The sequence below is a fragment of the Dipodomys merriami genome, unplaced genomic scaffold (genome assembly GCF_024711535.1).
Source record: "Dipodomys merriami isolate MVZ:Mamm:240054 unplaced genomic scaffold, mDipMer1.0.p SCAF_20, whole genome shotgun sequence".
In the NCBI taxonomy this organism is placed as follows: Eukaryota; Metazoa; Chordata; class Mammalia; order Rodentia; family Heteromyidae; genus Dipodomys; species Dipodomys merriami.
The window spans coordinates 3,292,146-3,308,381 of record NW_027203382.1 but is presented as its reverse complement, the minus strand read 5'-3'; the positions used below and the strand labels follow the sequence as shown (position 1 = coordinate 3,308,381).

The 16,236-nt window shown below is 36.0% G+C and overlaps 1 protein-coding gene across 12 annotated transcripts in view; it reads left to right on the top strand.

Annotated features, from left to right (window-relative positions):
• Window positions 1–16,236, top strand: part of Pam (peptidylglycine alpha-amidating monooxygenase) — a 307,793-nt gene that overhangs the window by 185,579 nt on the left and 105,978 nt on the right. For all 12 annotated transcript variants that reach the window (XM_070031006.1, XM_070031008.1, XM_070031014.1 and 9 more), the window contains exons 6-7: window positions 8,921–9,006; window positions 10,279–10,362. In XM_070031006.1, coding sequence (XP_069887107.1) covers window positions 8,921–9,006; window positions 10,279–10,362 — 170 coding nt within the window. The remainder of the gene's footprint in view (window positions 1–8,920; window positions 9,007–10,278; window positions 10,363–16,236) is intronic.

Here is a 16,236-nt window from a genome sequence, read left to right as displayed (position 1 = left end):
TATAATATAGAAAACAGTTTTCCCTTGAAATTATGAAGTTATAATTCATCCTCTTGTCTTCAGGCAGCACTTTTATTATGAAGGCAAAGATCTATTTTGATGATGTTTCACTGTAATGCTGCCCTCCTTTGCTCTGTGTAATTGCCTTTTTCTACTGTTCATTAAAATATATTTACAGTTATATTAAGTTTACATGAAAATAGTAGACACAGCAGGAAGCAGTTTTCATTATGTAGTCATTTTAATTTTAAAGTGTTTTTCTCTGTGCACATTCCAGTCTTTTGTGTCTCATTCCAAATTAGCAGCTCACACTGGTAATGTGTCTAGTTAATTATATGCATGTGCACTTAAATTGCATACATTGATGTGAACCTTTTAATATACCGTGGGGTGGTCCCTTTATAGTTTGAGTGAGCTGATGCTCAATTCCAAATTAACATATCTCCAGAGACTGCAAATAAGGACCAGCTGATGGGAAAGCAGTGGGTCTGCTGACCCATGTAAAGAAGGCAGCAGTACCTGTCCTTGGGACCCTGACATCTTAAACAGGTCTTTAAAGGAGGAGATAATTAACCAAATCTAGGGAAGAATGGGGAGACATACAGTGAGACTGCTACGTAGAGCATGATATGCTGGTATTTCTTTGTGCTTGTAGAGCCAGATTGTTATTTGTTGATTGAAAATGAGCCATGAGTTCTAAGGTGCTTTTAGTTTACTTTCCTTTTTCTCATTTCTTCTGTGTGTGTGTGTGTGTGTGTGTGTATGTGCATGTGTGTGTGTGTTTGTGTGCATGCGTGTGTGTGTGTGTGTGTGTGTGTATGTGTGTGTGTGTGTCTGTGGTGCTGGGGATTGGACCTACAGCCTTGTGAGATGCAAATGGTATCCACTGAGCCACATGAGCAACAACCTCATCCCCTCTTTTCTGTTTTTATTAAAGGAGAGAAATGGAAAATGAGGCAATTTAAACATAAAAATCTATTGTGCTTCTCCACTAAAAATATAAATAAATAAATTTTTATAAGATCTTGGAAATTCAGATTTGTGGTTTTTTTATCCTATGAATATTTTATTTCATTCTAAAAGTTCTTTTTTTTAAGATGACATATGAGTAATTGACCATGAGATTTGAAAAATGGTGAATTTTGCTTATATAAATTGTTTTGGCATTTGGGGTAATTTTGAAGTGGTCTCCTTTTAAGTGTTTCTTCTGTCCTGCTGAACATAGGATGTAAGACTTAAAACTGTTTATTATGACAAACTATAAGATTTTTTTTTCAGAATATTGGGGGATTTGTATATCAACTTGTGGTATACCTACAACAAGTTAGCAGAAAAAAATTGAAAGGAAGTGAGAAATGTGTGGCTATTTTAGAAGATAAATGTGTTTAACTGATTTAAACATGGTGGAGTTTATACCTGAACCAAACATTGGTACTCCATTCATATGTTCAAGCTCTATACTTTTGTGTGTTAGTTTAAAAAAAATCAAACACTTTCTAGCCTGTTGCCAGTGGTTTACACTGACTACTTAAGAGGCTGATATGAAAGATCACAGTTCAAAGGTAGCCTGTGAAGAAAAGTCAGGAGATTCCATCTCCAAATATAACCAGCAAAAAGGAAGACTGGAAGTATGGCACATGTGGTAGAGTATCAACTGAGCAAGTAAACCAAACATGCCAAGCAAATGTGAAACCTTGAGTGCAAATCCCAGCACCAGAAAAATAAAAATAAAAAATTTAAACATTATGAAATAAAAAAGAGTAAAGGCACATGCCAATGGTTCATGCTTGTAATCCTAGCTATTCTGGAAGGTGAGATCTAAGGATCCAAGTTTGAAGCCAGCCCATGCAGGAAAGTCAATAAGAGTTTCTCCAGTGAACCATTAAAAATCTGGAAGTGTAGCTCAAGTGGAAGAGCACTCACCTTGAACCAAAAAAGCTTAGAGACTTCATTCAGGCCTTCAGTCAAACCCAACCAACCATTAAACAAACAAAACACTGAGTGATATAAACTAGAATGGAGGGACTGGGAAACTTCACCAACATTTTACCACAAAGTAGGATTATTTTGTGTCTAGCCTTGTACTTTGGTGTGCTGTTTTGTGCAATAGCAAAAGATAGTTTTAGTTCTTGTAATTAATATTTGATTTTAAAACTATTTTAATGACACTTATAACCAATTGATCTTTAAAAATAAAAGATGACTTCTTCAGACTGAAGTTTTTCCAAAAGAAAAGTACCAGCTGGTTAAATGAGGCTGTTTCCAGCTGTTCTGACTTAGTCATTCTCCAGCTAAAGCATCAGTACTTTACCATCCTATGAGACCTCAGTTTCAATCCCTTTCAACTGCTCCTATTTATTAGCCTCCTGCTGTGTCTTTTTAAATGCAGCATCTCCACAGGGTTACAGATGCTGATGAGGAGAAAGCAATAGCTAAACACACGCGTACACAGAGACCAACAGAGAGAGAGAGAGAGAGAGAGAGAGAGAGAGAGAGAGAGAGAGAGAGAGAGAGAGAGAGAGAGAGGAGAGGGAGAGGGAGAGGGAGAGGGAGAGGGAGAGGGAGAACACACCCATGTGAGATGCTGCTTGGTTACTTATTTAAATGATATTTTGAAATGATATTACAAAAATGTTTCAGCTTTATTGCTTCTCCTGTGATGATAGTGGAGAATGATATGTGCATATGCTGTCTATATGTCTGCTCTCCATATCTTAGCTCCCTGTCATCATCTGTATACTTGATAGCAAGATTCTAAGTGTCTTCTGCAGTCATCCACTTTGCTTCTGTCACAAAATTCCTAAAGTTAACCATATATTATATACTAATAAATAAACCCACAGTATCAGAAATGTATACCCTTTGTTTTAAGCACTATAAAATGCATATTTGAGTGCATTAGCATAATTTAAACACATTTCTGTTGGACCAAAATTAACTGCATCCATGTTTCATTTCAGCATTTGTACGGTTAACAGAGCTATATTATATTATTTATGTCATTATGGTACAGTATGTTAATGATACTATATTAATTATATTTATTACATGTGTTGAAATAGTAATTCTAATATGTTATCTTATTTTATTGCTAATAGAGCTATATTTGTATATTATTGGAATAGTAAACTGCATCAATGCACTAAAATGAAGTTGGGATTTCCTTCTAACTTGTAGCCACCAGTGAATAATATCTTAGTTAATATTTTTAATTTTTTGCACCAGATCTGATGCTTGAACTCAGGGCCTAGGCACTGTCCCTGAGTATTTGCTCAAGGGTAGCACTCTTTTACTTGAGCCCCAGCTCCATTGCTCTGCTTCCAGCTTTTGGGTGGTTCATTGGAGATAAGAGTTCCCTGAACTTTTCCACCCCATTGGCTTCTCACTATTATTTCTCAGATCTCAGCTTCCTGAGTAGGTAGGACTGCAGGAGACAGTTACTGGCGCCCAGATTGGCTAACAATTTTTAGGTGTGTGAATTGGACATGGTGATTCTTTCCAGACTAGTGTTGATTTTAAGAAAAGGGAAGCTTATAGCTATAAACATTTTGTCAATTTTAATGGAAACAAACACTATGATTTTGAACATTATTCTTTCCTTACAAGCCTAGTTAATATTTGTGTTAAACAGAATAGTTGTAGATGCATCTAGTCAGAACTTTGAAACCAGAACATCTTGGGTTCAAATCTGAGTTAGACTTCTTGGTAGTTATAATACATGATTGATAAATTATTTAAATCATTTCTATTTCCTCACCAAAAAGAAGGACTATTAATCTTGAACCTGCCTTTTGGGGACCTTCATAAAGAATAAGCAAGGTGATTTAACTAACAAGTTTGCAGTAGTGACAACATATAGTAGTGTTAGCTGTTACCTTTATTCAGTTACTAATAAAGGATTTATTAGCCACTCACTCTGTGCTAAACACTTTGTTAGGCACTAAGAATTTGTGCTTTACCCCCTCTAATCTTAGGGACTTTATTGCCTTTCTAATCTCATTGGGGTGAGCGAGGAGGTGGGTACTTGCAGTTTATGCTATTTACCAGGCTAGTTCTTCTTAATCAACATTCTTATTTAGCTTCCTAATTAGGTATACCTCTAATTACTATGTTAATTCATGCCCATTTTATTGAAGTTCACATAGTATTATCTGATTGGGGAAAGTGTTCAGTTAGCTTACTGAACACTGAATGATATTTGGATACCGAACTCATAAAAATTGCAATATTGAGAGGTAAAGGCATTTCACTTATATCATTGATTTTATGTTGTGTTTTTCAAGAAACTTTAACTTTATGTTAATTTTTGGTGGCTGTGGTTTTGTTAGATTCCCTAGTGTATTACATTTGGAATTTATAGAAATGCAAGCTTTTCTTGAACACATGACTACTTTATTTCTTTATTTAGCTCAAAGAAGTAAGATTGATCTGTTATGATCTTTCCTTCGGAACCTCTAACAGATAAAAACAGAGACTTAGGAACCTCTAACAGATAAAAACAGAGACTTACTTTAATAGTTAATCATGCTTTATTTAGATAATTCACAATGACAGGCTAGTGCTTTTCAGTGTTTGGCACAAACATAAAACAATCCTGGGGGACTGGGAATGTGGCTTAGTGGTAGAGTGCTTGCCTAGCATGCATGAAGCTTTGGATTTGGTTCCTCAGTACCACATACACAGAAAATGCTGGAAGTAGCACTCTGGTAGAGTGCTAGCCTTGAGCACAGAGAGAGAGAGACTTAGGGACATTGCTCAGGCCCTGAGTTCAAGCCCCAGGACTGGCAAAAAAAAGAAAGAAAGAAAGAAAGAAAGAAAGAAAGAAAACCCACAAAAAACAAACAACAACAAAAAAACAACAATCCTGTCATAGCAGTGAGAGAGAGGAAGGGCCCAAGAATCCAGAACTTTGCCATTTTCAAGGGTTAACTCTTTATTTTTACATAAATATTAACAATATTCATGTAAAAGGAAATTGTATGAATATCTTTTCACAATTTAATTGACTTCATATGAAGGAGGCTTTAGGAGAAGCTGCTCCAAAGATAAGAATAACAAACCAGGTTGACGAAGCCTGCAATTATATAATCCTATTGATCAAGAGTTACATTCCTTTCCTATCATAAGACTCTTCTTAGGAACAAGAAAAGTAAAAAAAAAAAAAAATCTCCTGTAGTTTTTAGAGAACATTCTTAAGGAAAGCCAAAGTATAAAATACTGTCTCAGTCATTTTGTGTAGAGAGAATATGATGGCATTTTCATTTAAAATAGAAATATGAAAATAAAGAGACACAAGGTCTTAACCAGGTATGCTTTACTGCTCGGTTGTGTTATCTACTCTTGGTCATTTTTTTCTTGTCTCTTGTGTATTTTCTTTTCTCTTATCCCCCCCATTAAGTTTTGGAATTAATATTTTGATACTATTATCTTTCAGTGAGTCCTTCTTTACTCAGTCTAGAGTTTAATACATTTAAATAAACACATATGTGTATCTATATACATATATTTATATAAAACAGAAATTTTTAAAGAAAGTTTGCTTTTGAAAGCCTTGTTATGCCAGATATGATAAAAGAATACAAAATAATGGTCTCTTTGTGAACAAGCTGGAACAATTTAGTCACCTAAAATTTTATTTTAGAATTCTTTGGACAAATTGCAACTTCAGATATGATAGAATTAATCAAGCCTTATATTCATTTAATATTCTCTTTCTATAAATCATTGACATAAAAAGGAGTATGACAGACAGATCTTTGAATTGTGGCTCGCCTCTAGGTACTTTAAACTTATCTGACTCTTTGAGCTTATTCAGTTTTAAAGTAAAACCCATATTGCAGTGTTCTTAAGAGACTTAATATACAAAGAATTGTTTATATAAATATCGGGAAAATAATAGTACACATGAAATAATATTTATGTTTTAAAGGTTTTAATCTCTTTTTTTCTGTGCTGGTATTTGGGTGTGAACATAGGTGTTGTCCCTCAGCTTTTGCACTCAAAGCTGATGCTTTTACCACTTGAGCCATAGCTCCACTTCTGGCTTTTGGATGGTTAATTGGAGATAAGAGTCTCACATAGTTCCCTGCCCAGGATGGCTTCAATCCTCAAATCTCATCAGAGTAGCTAGGATTACAACAGGTGTCCACCCTTATTCTCAAATATTTAAAAAACTATTTTTCTATATGACAATGCAGTACAGTCTTAGTCAATTCAGTTCCTTAGGTTTATGTACACAGAAAGGGAAAAAAGCTAGCATAGAAATGAACTCCATTAAGTAGCGCTGTAGCTCAGGTGGTAGAGCGCTCACCTTGAGCTGAAGAGCTAAGGAATAGCGCCCAGGCCCAGAGTTCAATCCTCATGACCGACAAAAAAGAAAAGATAAGAAACAAAATGAACTACACTCTGTATTTGCTGAATATTTACTAAACGCCAAGCAGTTCTTCAGATTCTGTGAATAGAAGGTGGATTATATGACCCCAAACATCAAAGTACTCTGAGTTTAGTTGAAGAATTGGATGAGTGAGCTCGTATTTGGTGCACGTACTTAGGTTAAAGAAAAGAGGTTGTGTGGGATAGAGTCAGCAAACAGAACTGAATCTTGAAAGAGAATGTGGGTAAAAAAATATTTCAGAGTGCTTGAAGGGGAATCTCAGGCAAAGTGAACAGGGAGAAGGGACAGATTAGGAACTGGCAGCAAGTCGGCCTGATTACAGTGGTTTTGTTTGGATGTTTAATAAGGTCTAAGATTGTAAAAATCTTGATTTGCTATGCTACAATGTTTAGGTTTTATTTTAATGGCATTTTGGAAGCATTTGAAGAATTTTGAGCCAGAAAATGACATAATCAAGTACATAGTTTAGAAATATTCACAAAACCTGTATTCTCTGTTACATCTCATTTTGATTCTTCCTAGCCCTATACTGAAAATTGACTTCCATATCAGAGGAACCAATTATCTTGTTTAACCTAAGTCTATCATCACCTTGATGTTAGGCACTTACACATTTATGATCTTTGTTGAAAGCGGTGAAAATTGCCACCCAGACCTTAAGTTTGAGTAGCTCACAACAGAGAGTCACAAAGTTCATTGCTTCTGACATCTTTTCTTTAACTATGATAGAGTGAAACCAAGAAGGAAAATGTTGCTTTTGGTCACTGTCCAACATCCTGAGCCTTTTAACGCATTTGGCATGAGGACGTCACAGACATTTGTTCCAATACACAGTTCTCACATGATAATGATCCTTCATTATCGTATATTGTACTTGACAGTGAACACCAAGAAACCACTGCTTGACATGTTCTCCATTAAAATTACATGATCTCTTTCTGCAGCCTGATTTTTGGAAGCGAGAGCATTTATTAAAGCAGAACATTGGGATTCTTATTTCTGGGCCCTTCCTCTCTTAATTCATGTCTGAATTAGTCTGGGCCCTTTGGCTACATGCCAGAAATAGGAAGTTCTATCTTACCAATGGTTATCATATTGATGAGCAAGGCATTTCCCAGGTGTGTGGCTTCAGGTTCTGACTTCTTTAGGAAGCCATTACGGTCTGTCTTCATTTCCCTTTCTAGGTAGTAGGCAGTCAATGCTTTTTCCTGTGTGAGCCAGCTACTACCCCTCAAGCCTTTCACATCTGCCTAATTTCTTACCTCTGACCTTGCTTAGTTGCCATTTCTCAAAACACAGGTATTTAAAAACAACATAAACATATAGCCTAAACTTATACTAAGCAACTGTAATTCTAGAACAGAACAAACTAAAAGCTGTAGTAGGTTTAAGAAAAATAAACATGATTTGGAGTCAGGCAACTCACCATGTATGTAATTGGATCTACCAGATGTCCTGATGACCATACTGGACACCTGATTCTGCCTATCAAGAGAGGCTTCCATAAGGAACTAAGCCATCAAGACTTACATACACAGTTACTAGGAGGTGGTTTTCCTGCAGTAGAACTCCAGATGCCGTCTCCTGTCTGGTTCCTTTCCACCATCCAACTCTTTAAAGTGAATCTTTCAAGTCAATATAGTTAAGCAGTGTGTTACTCCACATACCACTTTGAAGTTTACAAAGTGTTTTCACTTACATCTCATTTGATTTACAGACTAGCTCTGTGAGGTGAGTATAATTATCCCTGCTTTACAGAAGAAAACTAAGGCTCAGTAAGATTAAATGACTTGCAAACACAAAACAACTTATAAATACCACATCAGTATTCACAATTGGTTATGTGTGTGTGTGTGTGTGTGCGTGTGTGCACGTGCGCACGCGCACGAGCGTGTGTACACTGGTCCTTGGGCTTGAACTGAGGGCCTGCTCATTGACCCCTGAGCTTGTTTACTCAAGGTTCGTACTCCACACTTGCGCCACAGCTCCACTTCTGGATTTTTTTGGTGGTTAATTTGAGAGAAGAATCTCATAGACTTCCTTGCCTAGGCTGGCTTCAAGCCACGATCCTCAGATTTGTTGCCTGAGTAGCTAGAATACAGATGTGAGCTACCAGCACCTGGTCTTAAGCATACATTTTAATAACTAAGTTTTGCATTACACGAGAAAAATCAAGAACTCCTTAATTGAGATATTGTATTGTACCTACCGAGGATTAGGCATTTGTTCATGTGACCAAAGTTTCATTGACAGCAACATTGATCCCCAAGGAAATATGGATACTATTTCTGTTCAGTTTCAGAATCCTACTGCATTAGCACTGGTTTTCTAGTGTCTCTGCTTGCTTTTTATACACAAAGTGCACATAGAAGCAGAACAAAATATAAATCATTAGTCTACCCAGGATTGGTAAACTATAATAATAATAATCTGTTGGTACACTTTGTTTTCAAATATCTTCCCCAACATGGGGTGATTTATGTATCTTACTGCTTAATGTTCTTGATAGCTACTTTTTCCTTTCAGGTTTTGTGATGAAGGAACCTGTACAGATAAAGCCAATATTCTCTATGCCTGGGCAAGAAATGCTCCCCCCACCAGGCTCCCTAAAGGTACACAATAAGTCTTTTTAAATGTGTTATGTTAATTATCTGTTTCCCAAAGTGTTTTTTACAGTCTTAGTTGCTGCAGTTCTAACACTAAAAGTGTGTGTGTTACTCATTTTGTTGTTGAAAGGTTTCATTTAGGTGGCTAGTTTTTTTCTCTCCTTCACTTTAGTAAGTAGTTTGCCCTTACAGCCATTTAGATTGAAATAGAAAATAACCAAGTATACCTCAAGCCACCTTTGGCCTAAGGCACATTGGCTCCTGACAGTAGGAGTGAGTGGGTCAGGAGCCAAGAAAGCTAAATATATTGCTGTTTCAGCAAACAGAGATTGTTTTAACAGTACTGAAACCTAGCTGTTTAATAGGCTGCCAAACTTCGGCTGCTTTCCTGACTTCACCTTTAAACTGTTCATAGCTTTAAACTGTTCCATTGTCTAATTGAATTACCAGTCTCTCAATATCACTTGGACATTTCTTAATATTGGAGGGAGTGCATGGTGCTGTTACAGAAAAAGGTCTGCCATGGTTTGGAGACAGTCCTGCGATGTACATGCCCCTATGTTACCTTCAAAATCAGGCCAGAATCACTACTTGATGTCTGTTTTGCATTGCTTTAAATGGATCTCCGAATTCTCTCTCTAACATACAGCCATTAACAAACAAGTTTAAACATTAATAGGATAATCATTTGTTTCTTTACATTTTCAGAGCAGATAGAAAATTTTCTCTCACCTTTTAAATATTTTCTCTGTAGATTAAAAAATCCATTAACAATCTTTATATCAATTAACAGTAAGACTTCTAGCAACCCTTCAGATTCAAAAAATTCAGACTTACTGGACTTCGTTATCAAATTAGATACTGGCTTCCTTAAAGTCATTTTTATAAATTATAATCTGTTTTTAAATAAGAAGGAAAGTAATTCCCCTACATGCTCCTAAAAGGTCTGTTTTACAGATATGTTAAGTGATCAATAGGGAATAAATTACTCATTCCAAAATGAATGAAATATCTGTCTCAAGTTTAAGTGATCACTTTGATTCTAAAGTGGGATCTGTGAGTTGATTCCATCAGAATTTTGAGACAGCAAGATACAACTGTGTATTTCTAATAGAAATTTCTAATAGAAATTCAGATCCTTACCTAGTTTATTTTAGTTTTGCATTATATAATTTTATATGTTCTACATATTTTTATTCCTGAGATTCTTGAAGATTAGCAACCCAGACTTTAGACAACTAAAAAAAAAATCAATTGATCTTTTTTTCTAAAATTTAGGTGTTGGATTCAGAGTTGGAGGAGAAACTGGCAGCAAATACTTCGTACTTCAAGTACACTATGGGGATATCAGTGCTTTTAGAGGTAAGGTTTTAATGCTAGAACTGAACAGAACCTTCAGTGCTGTATTGTTTAAGTCATGTGTGCAAATTATTATCCACATACAACAAATGAAGAATTACCCATACCCTGTGTCCACTAATCACAAGTGCCTTTGCTTCCTTTATTACTACTAACAGAACTTTTATTTTGAAAGCAGGTTATCTTATGCAAGCATGTATCCACTGTGATTTCTCTTATGCTGACTTTCATAAAGTTGCTCTGCCTTTCAGTATCTTATGTGATCTGTTTTCTTCTCTTCATAATCAGAAGTGCTACTCATTTTAAACAGCACTGGTAGAAAGCATAAGGGGAGCCTGGTAGTTGATTTTCCTCACTATGAACAAGCCTTTGACAGACTCTGCAGGCTCTGCAGTGCCAGCAAGGTCTCAAACACTCACACTCACGTCATGCTTATGTGTAGCCCACACCTGCCACTTCAGAAATTCATCCATCATTGTCTGTACCCATTACACAGTGGTAAATGCTTCCAGGCACCTGTTGTTCTACCTGTGATTATTATGCACTTCATTAGAGGTCCTTGTTTTATTATAGAATCATTAGCATGAGGAATAGGCCCTGTTCCTAAGGCAACAAAGTTGGGCTTGTTTATTCCTCCAGCTGCATTTAGCCAAACTCCACCTGCATTCTGCATTTACACTCATGTTCAGAAGGAGTTTAAATATTAAACAGATTTCTTCTTGGCTGTTGGCTTCTTTATTGTGTCTTTCTGACTTATATTCACCTTCCTGAATGTTCTAATTTAATGTTGTCTCTCTACTAAGTAACCTGATACATTGCCTTCCCAAACACATTAGATTTCTATCTAGCTATGATATCTTTCTTTACCAATGAAATACATTTTGAGGCTTTTTTTCCTGCAGAAGCCCCATCTGTTAGAAGGGTCCATAAATACTTCTTGGGATAGGAAATGCAGTCTTCTGTAAAAAAACATGTTGAAAGTATATTTTATGTAATTGAAAAATTATAATTAGTATGATAGTCAAATATACTATCAGTTAAATAAATACCTGTGAACCAGCCAAGAACCTAATTTCTAAATAACACTTGCTTTTTATATTAAAAGTATACTTTGAGTTATACTCAGATAGTTTCCCATCTTTGGAACAGAACCTAATCTTAAATTGTTAACTCCCATGTGCTGAAATAAGGTTTTCTTGGAAATAATGGCATAATGTTTGTGAGGAACATAAACTCTTTTTCTTCTCTTAAAAAAATCTTAACATGTGAAGCCAAGCACACAGATTGTATCCTAGCTACTCCGGAGGCAGACATCAGAAGGACTGTGATTCAAGGCCATCTGGGCGAAACTTTGAAGAGAACCCATATTAACCAACAAAAAGCTGGAGTAGGGGCATAAGCCCGTCATGAGAGCTACATAGGTAGTGTAGAAAGGAGGATTCGGGTTTTAGAAAATTCAGGGGAAAAGGGAAAACCATATTTAACAAAATAACAAAAACAAAAAGAAGTAAGTTTTATCTCAAGTGGTAGAGTGCTTGTCTAGCCTGTATAGAGCCCTGAGTTCAAATTCCAATACCAAATCCCCCCCCACACACACCACCCCCATACACGCCACACAAATGAGCTTATTTGTGTCAGTGTCAATGGAACATCAGATTCTATGATACTCACTACCATAGCACTGATACAAATACAATTTTTAAATGCCAAGAAGACTTTCCTTCAGCATCACAGCCACAGCAGTTTGTCATTCACACTTGCTCAACCCAAATCTCTATCCTGCCATGAGAGTGGGCTTCTCTCAACCTAATCCTTTTTAGTTGTATAGTACTCATAAATACCACTGAGCTCTTGGAAAAAATAAGATGTACTAGTATTTCAGTAATCTTGTTGCAATGACTTTATTTCCTACTGATGTGAAGTTAATTTTGTTTTATAATTTGTGCCAAGTATATGGGGAATAACATACTTATTTTATTATGTAAGTATATTTTTGTTTATTTGTTTTTTTGTTGTTACTGTAAGGTACAGATGAGAATCTTGAGCCATTTTACCTCCTTTTGAGAAAAAAAAGAGTCTGTACTTCAGGTTGAAAGATGACTCGTATTGAAATACATAGAACTTATTTTAACAAAATAAAAACATTATGAAAAGTTTTACTTATGTGATTCCGGCAGTACCATTAGATATTGTCTAATCCCTCAAGCTACACATGACTTAGAATAGTAAAGAAACACTTTAAAAAGTATCAGATCTCACTGAAACAATAAAATAACATGTCCCACAGTTACTTGTGCATTATTAAAACTAATAATATGAAAAACTGGAAAAATTAATGTTTGTTTAATATGTAAATACAACAAAAATATAACAATGTCACTTAGAGCACATATAAATTTGTGTACACTTGTATGTTTCCAAGAAACACACTTGTAAGGAAAAAGAATAAAGCAGAAATATGGGATTGTGGGATTCTTTTCTTTTCTTTTCAAAATTTTCAGATTCCACAAGAAACACCGTGTTAACCAACTCTTTTGATATCTGTCAGTCTCATGTCCCCTTATACTCTCAAGATAGGACTGAGTTAATGTTGATTTGTACCTGCCTGCCTTACCATAGGAGTAGCTTAATGTTTAACCAGGTCCTATAGCATGACTTCATCCTGAATGTGTACTCCAAACAATATGTAAAGAATAAGAATATCCTCTGCTCAGTATGGTGCATTAACTATGTGAGTTTTGTTATATCATATATATTTGCATATGTATATATAGTACACATATATCATTATGTCACTGCTTTTGATACCAGCACAGGGGAAGATTTAACCATCATAATTTAAAAATGAATGATGATATTTTATGTATATAAAATTATAAAATAGGAGTGTCACTCTTAGGATATTACATAGAGGAAAACACTGTGTTAATGCCATCAGTATGTTTTCCACACAGAGAAGGTTTTAAGAAATTGAGAAGACTAAAGCTTTTTTCTTGAGTATAGTACTAGCAGTGAAGGTAAAATGTCTTCTTAAAATTTGTGGGAAGTGAAAGAGCCAGAAAGGGCATAACCTGGAGCCAGCAGAGTCGGCCTGGCACCACCAGAGCTCCATGAGTAAGAAAAGATTGGCTGTAAGTTCTGTGAAATTACATGAAATGTTTGTCTTGTTCTGTTTGTTTGTTTTGGAAATGGCACAGAGTGTGAAGCTGTAAAAACATCATTTATAAACAGTCAACTTTATTAAAATCTATGTCAGTCATAGTGTTGGTCCTGTGCTAGTGCTGAGTGTATTCATCTTCCTGCCAGCCAGAGTGTACTGTATTTTAGCAGGAGCAGCACCCAGAAAGAGGTTGCAGTAGGCAAGAATAGAAATGCACAGTGGTTAAGGAGACTGCAGGGAGACTGGAGCACAAAGGTCTATCTAGAGAGAGAGGGTGGAGCTGGGTTTCTTAGCAACTGGAACCAGAGCAAGACTGAAAGGTGATTAGTTGTTCCAGTGTATTCAAGTCAAGATGGAAGACATGTATCTGACCAACTTACGTAGCATGTGCAGAGACAACGCAGAGAAAAAGCCTCAGACACACAAGGATTTCCTGGTGATTTGACATTCCTGGGGTGTGAGATACAAAAGATGAAGTGGCAAAAACAATGAGCAGAGGTGTGAAAGGGAGGGCAAGGACTTAGAGGCCCTGGTGAGGCCTGGTTCTGAAATCACCTGGAATGTTCTTCCTTCAAGAAGTTGGGGTTATGGTTACCCCAGCTAGTCCTCTATTGAGCTCATAGGAAAAGAAAGGATTATGTAAAGAAAGGATTATGTTTGTAGGTGGTCAGAAAGAACCAGGATGGGGATTTGGCAAAAACAGAATGATTTCGTTTTGAAATGTAGTTTTCTCATTGGGAAATTGAGTGTTGTTTAGAAATGAAAGTAAATAGGTACAGGGTTTGGTGACCCAACTCCTAAATCTAGGTAGAACATGCTGGCTTTGTTACTCACGCCAGGTTTCTAGGCCCCTCTGCCCTCTTCCTCTAAACAGTGAAATCTTAATAGGTCATATCAATACTTACCTAGTGTATATTCAATAAATGTTAGCTGTGGTCATCATAGCTCTTAGTGCAATTTCCAGTCATATCAGCCTATAATATATAAAAAATACATATTTGTTACTTTTCAAGGGTTTCATATATGGTTTCATATTATGCTTGGACGCAAACTGTGTTCGTATCTGTCACATTGCCAGTAGAACTTTCCCAGTTGTGTGGTGTTTCCTGTTCTCCACAGCAGTTTTTATTATTTATAGCTCAGCTATGCAAAGAGCAAAGACTAGGTCCTTGCCCTAAAGGAAATGAGGAGAGAAGACTGAGGATTTCATTTCCCTCTTCCACAAGCACAAAACATACATTTATTTTTATTTTTTTAAGTTTTTTCAACCAAAGCTTGATCCAAAGAAAATACTTTCTTGAGATTATTTGCATAATGATACTGAATATTTTTTCCAGGATGTTATAGTGAAGAAAAATGTTAGAAGAAAAACTATGTTCTCATTTCTGGCCTTAGCTTACTAGTCTTCCATAATAGTTCAACCTTGAATTGGAAATCCCATACACTCATCAACTGAATTTGGAACTATTGTTGTTAGATTGGTAGTCAGGGTCTCTTCCAAGTGTATAACCCAGTTGTCTTTGAGTTGGCAACGTTAAGCTATGAGTGCATGTAAGAAAACAGACAGGTATAATCAATGACACACACGTTTACTCACACATACTGTTACATACATGTGCATATGCATACACAGACTGACAGACTCACATACATGCTAAGCACATTCTCTCTCTCACTCTCTCTTTCACACACACACACACACACACACATACATATTCAAGCATTACCTTCATGTCCTCATCATAACCCTCAAAAGTACATTTTATTCATTTTAGCATGCTCCTGGGAATAGAACCAAGATTCATTTTCCTTCACTTGGGTTTTTAACACTTACATTCTAAATTAAATGAATCAGACTTAGAGATCTTATTTCCAACTCTCCTTGATGTGAGTTCTAAGAAGTTTGGTCTAAATTTCTGGAGTTATATTAACAAAATTAGATCATAAAAGTTTAGTTAGAGCCCTTAGGGGATGATCATTCCAACAGGAACATTTTTCAGAAAGCTGAGGCTTCAGCCTTTTTAGTGCTATAACTTTAAAACACTTCAGAAGTCTTTCTAGAATGTATTACACTTTATAAGGTTAAATTAGATGATATATATGTTAAATGCCTATGGCTGTGCCTCACACAGAGCAGATTAGTAATTAATATTAGTTCAAACTAAGTAAGATGAGCACAAAACGGGGATCCTGGGGAGACCCTTGAAAGGTAGGAGGGGAAGACAATGGGAGAGAGTGTGATTTGAGTATATTGTTTGCATGTATTAGAATGACATATGGAAACCCATTTTAAAAGGTTTGTAAGAAAGATAAGGCCTAGGGATGGTGTACCTCTGAAATCCCTGCTAGTCGGGAGTATGAGGTCAGCCTGGGCAAAAGTTAGTGAGAACCCCCCATCTCCACCAACAATCTGCGATCTCAGTTATACAGGAGTTATAGATGGCAAGATTCTGATTCAAGGCTGTTTCCATGCAAAAATATGAGGCCTTATCGGAAAAAATAAAAGTATAGGTCTGTGGCTCAAGTAAACACTAAAGCCCTTAGTTCAATACCTAGTACCACCCAATAAATAAGTAAATAAATACTATAAGAAAGTTTAAAAACAGAGGGTTTGGAAGGGAGATAAAAGAGTAATAGAGCAATGTGAATATATATACATACATTATATGTATGTATAGTAATATTACAGTAAAACCTCTCATTTTATACAATTAATA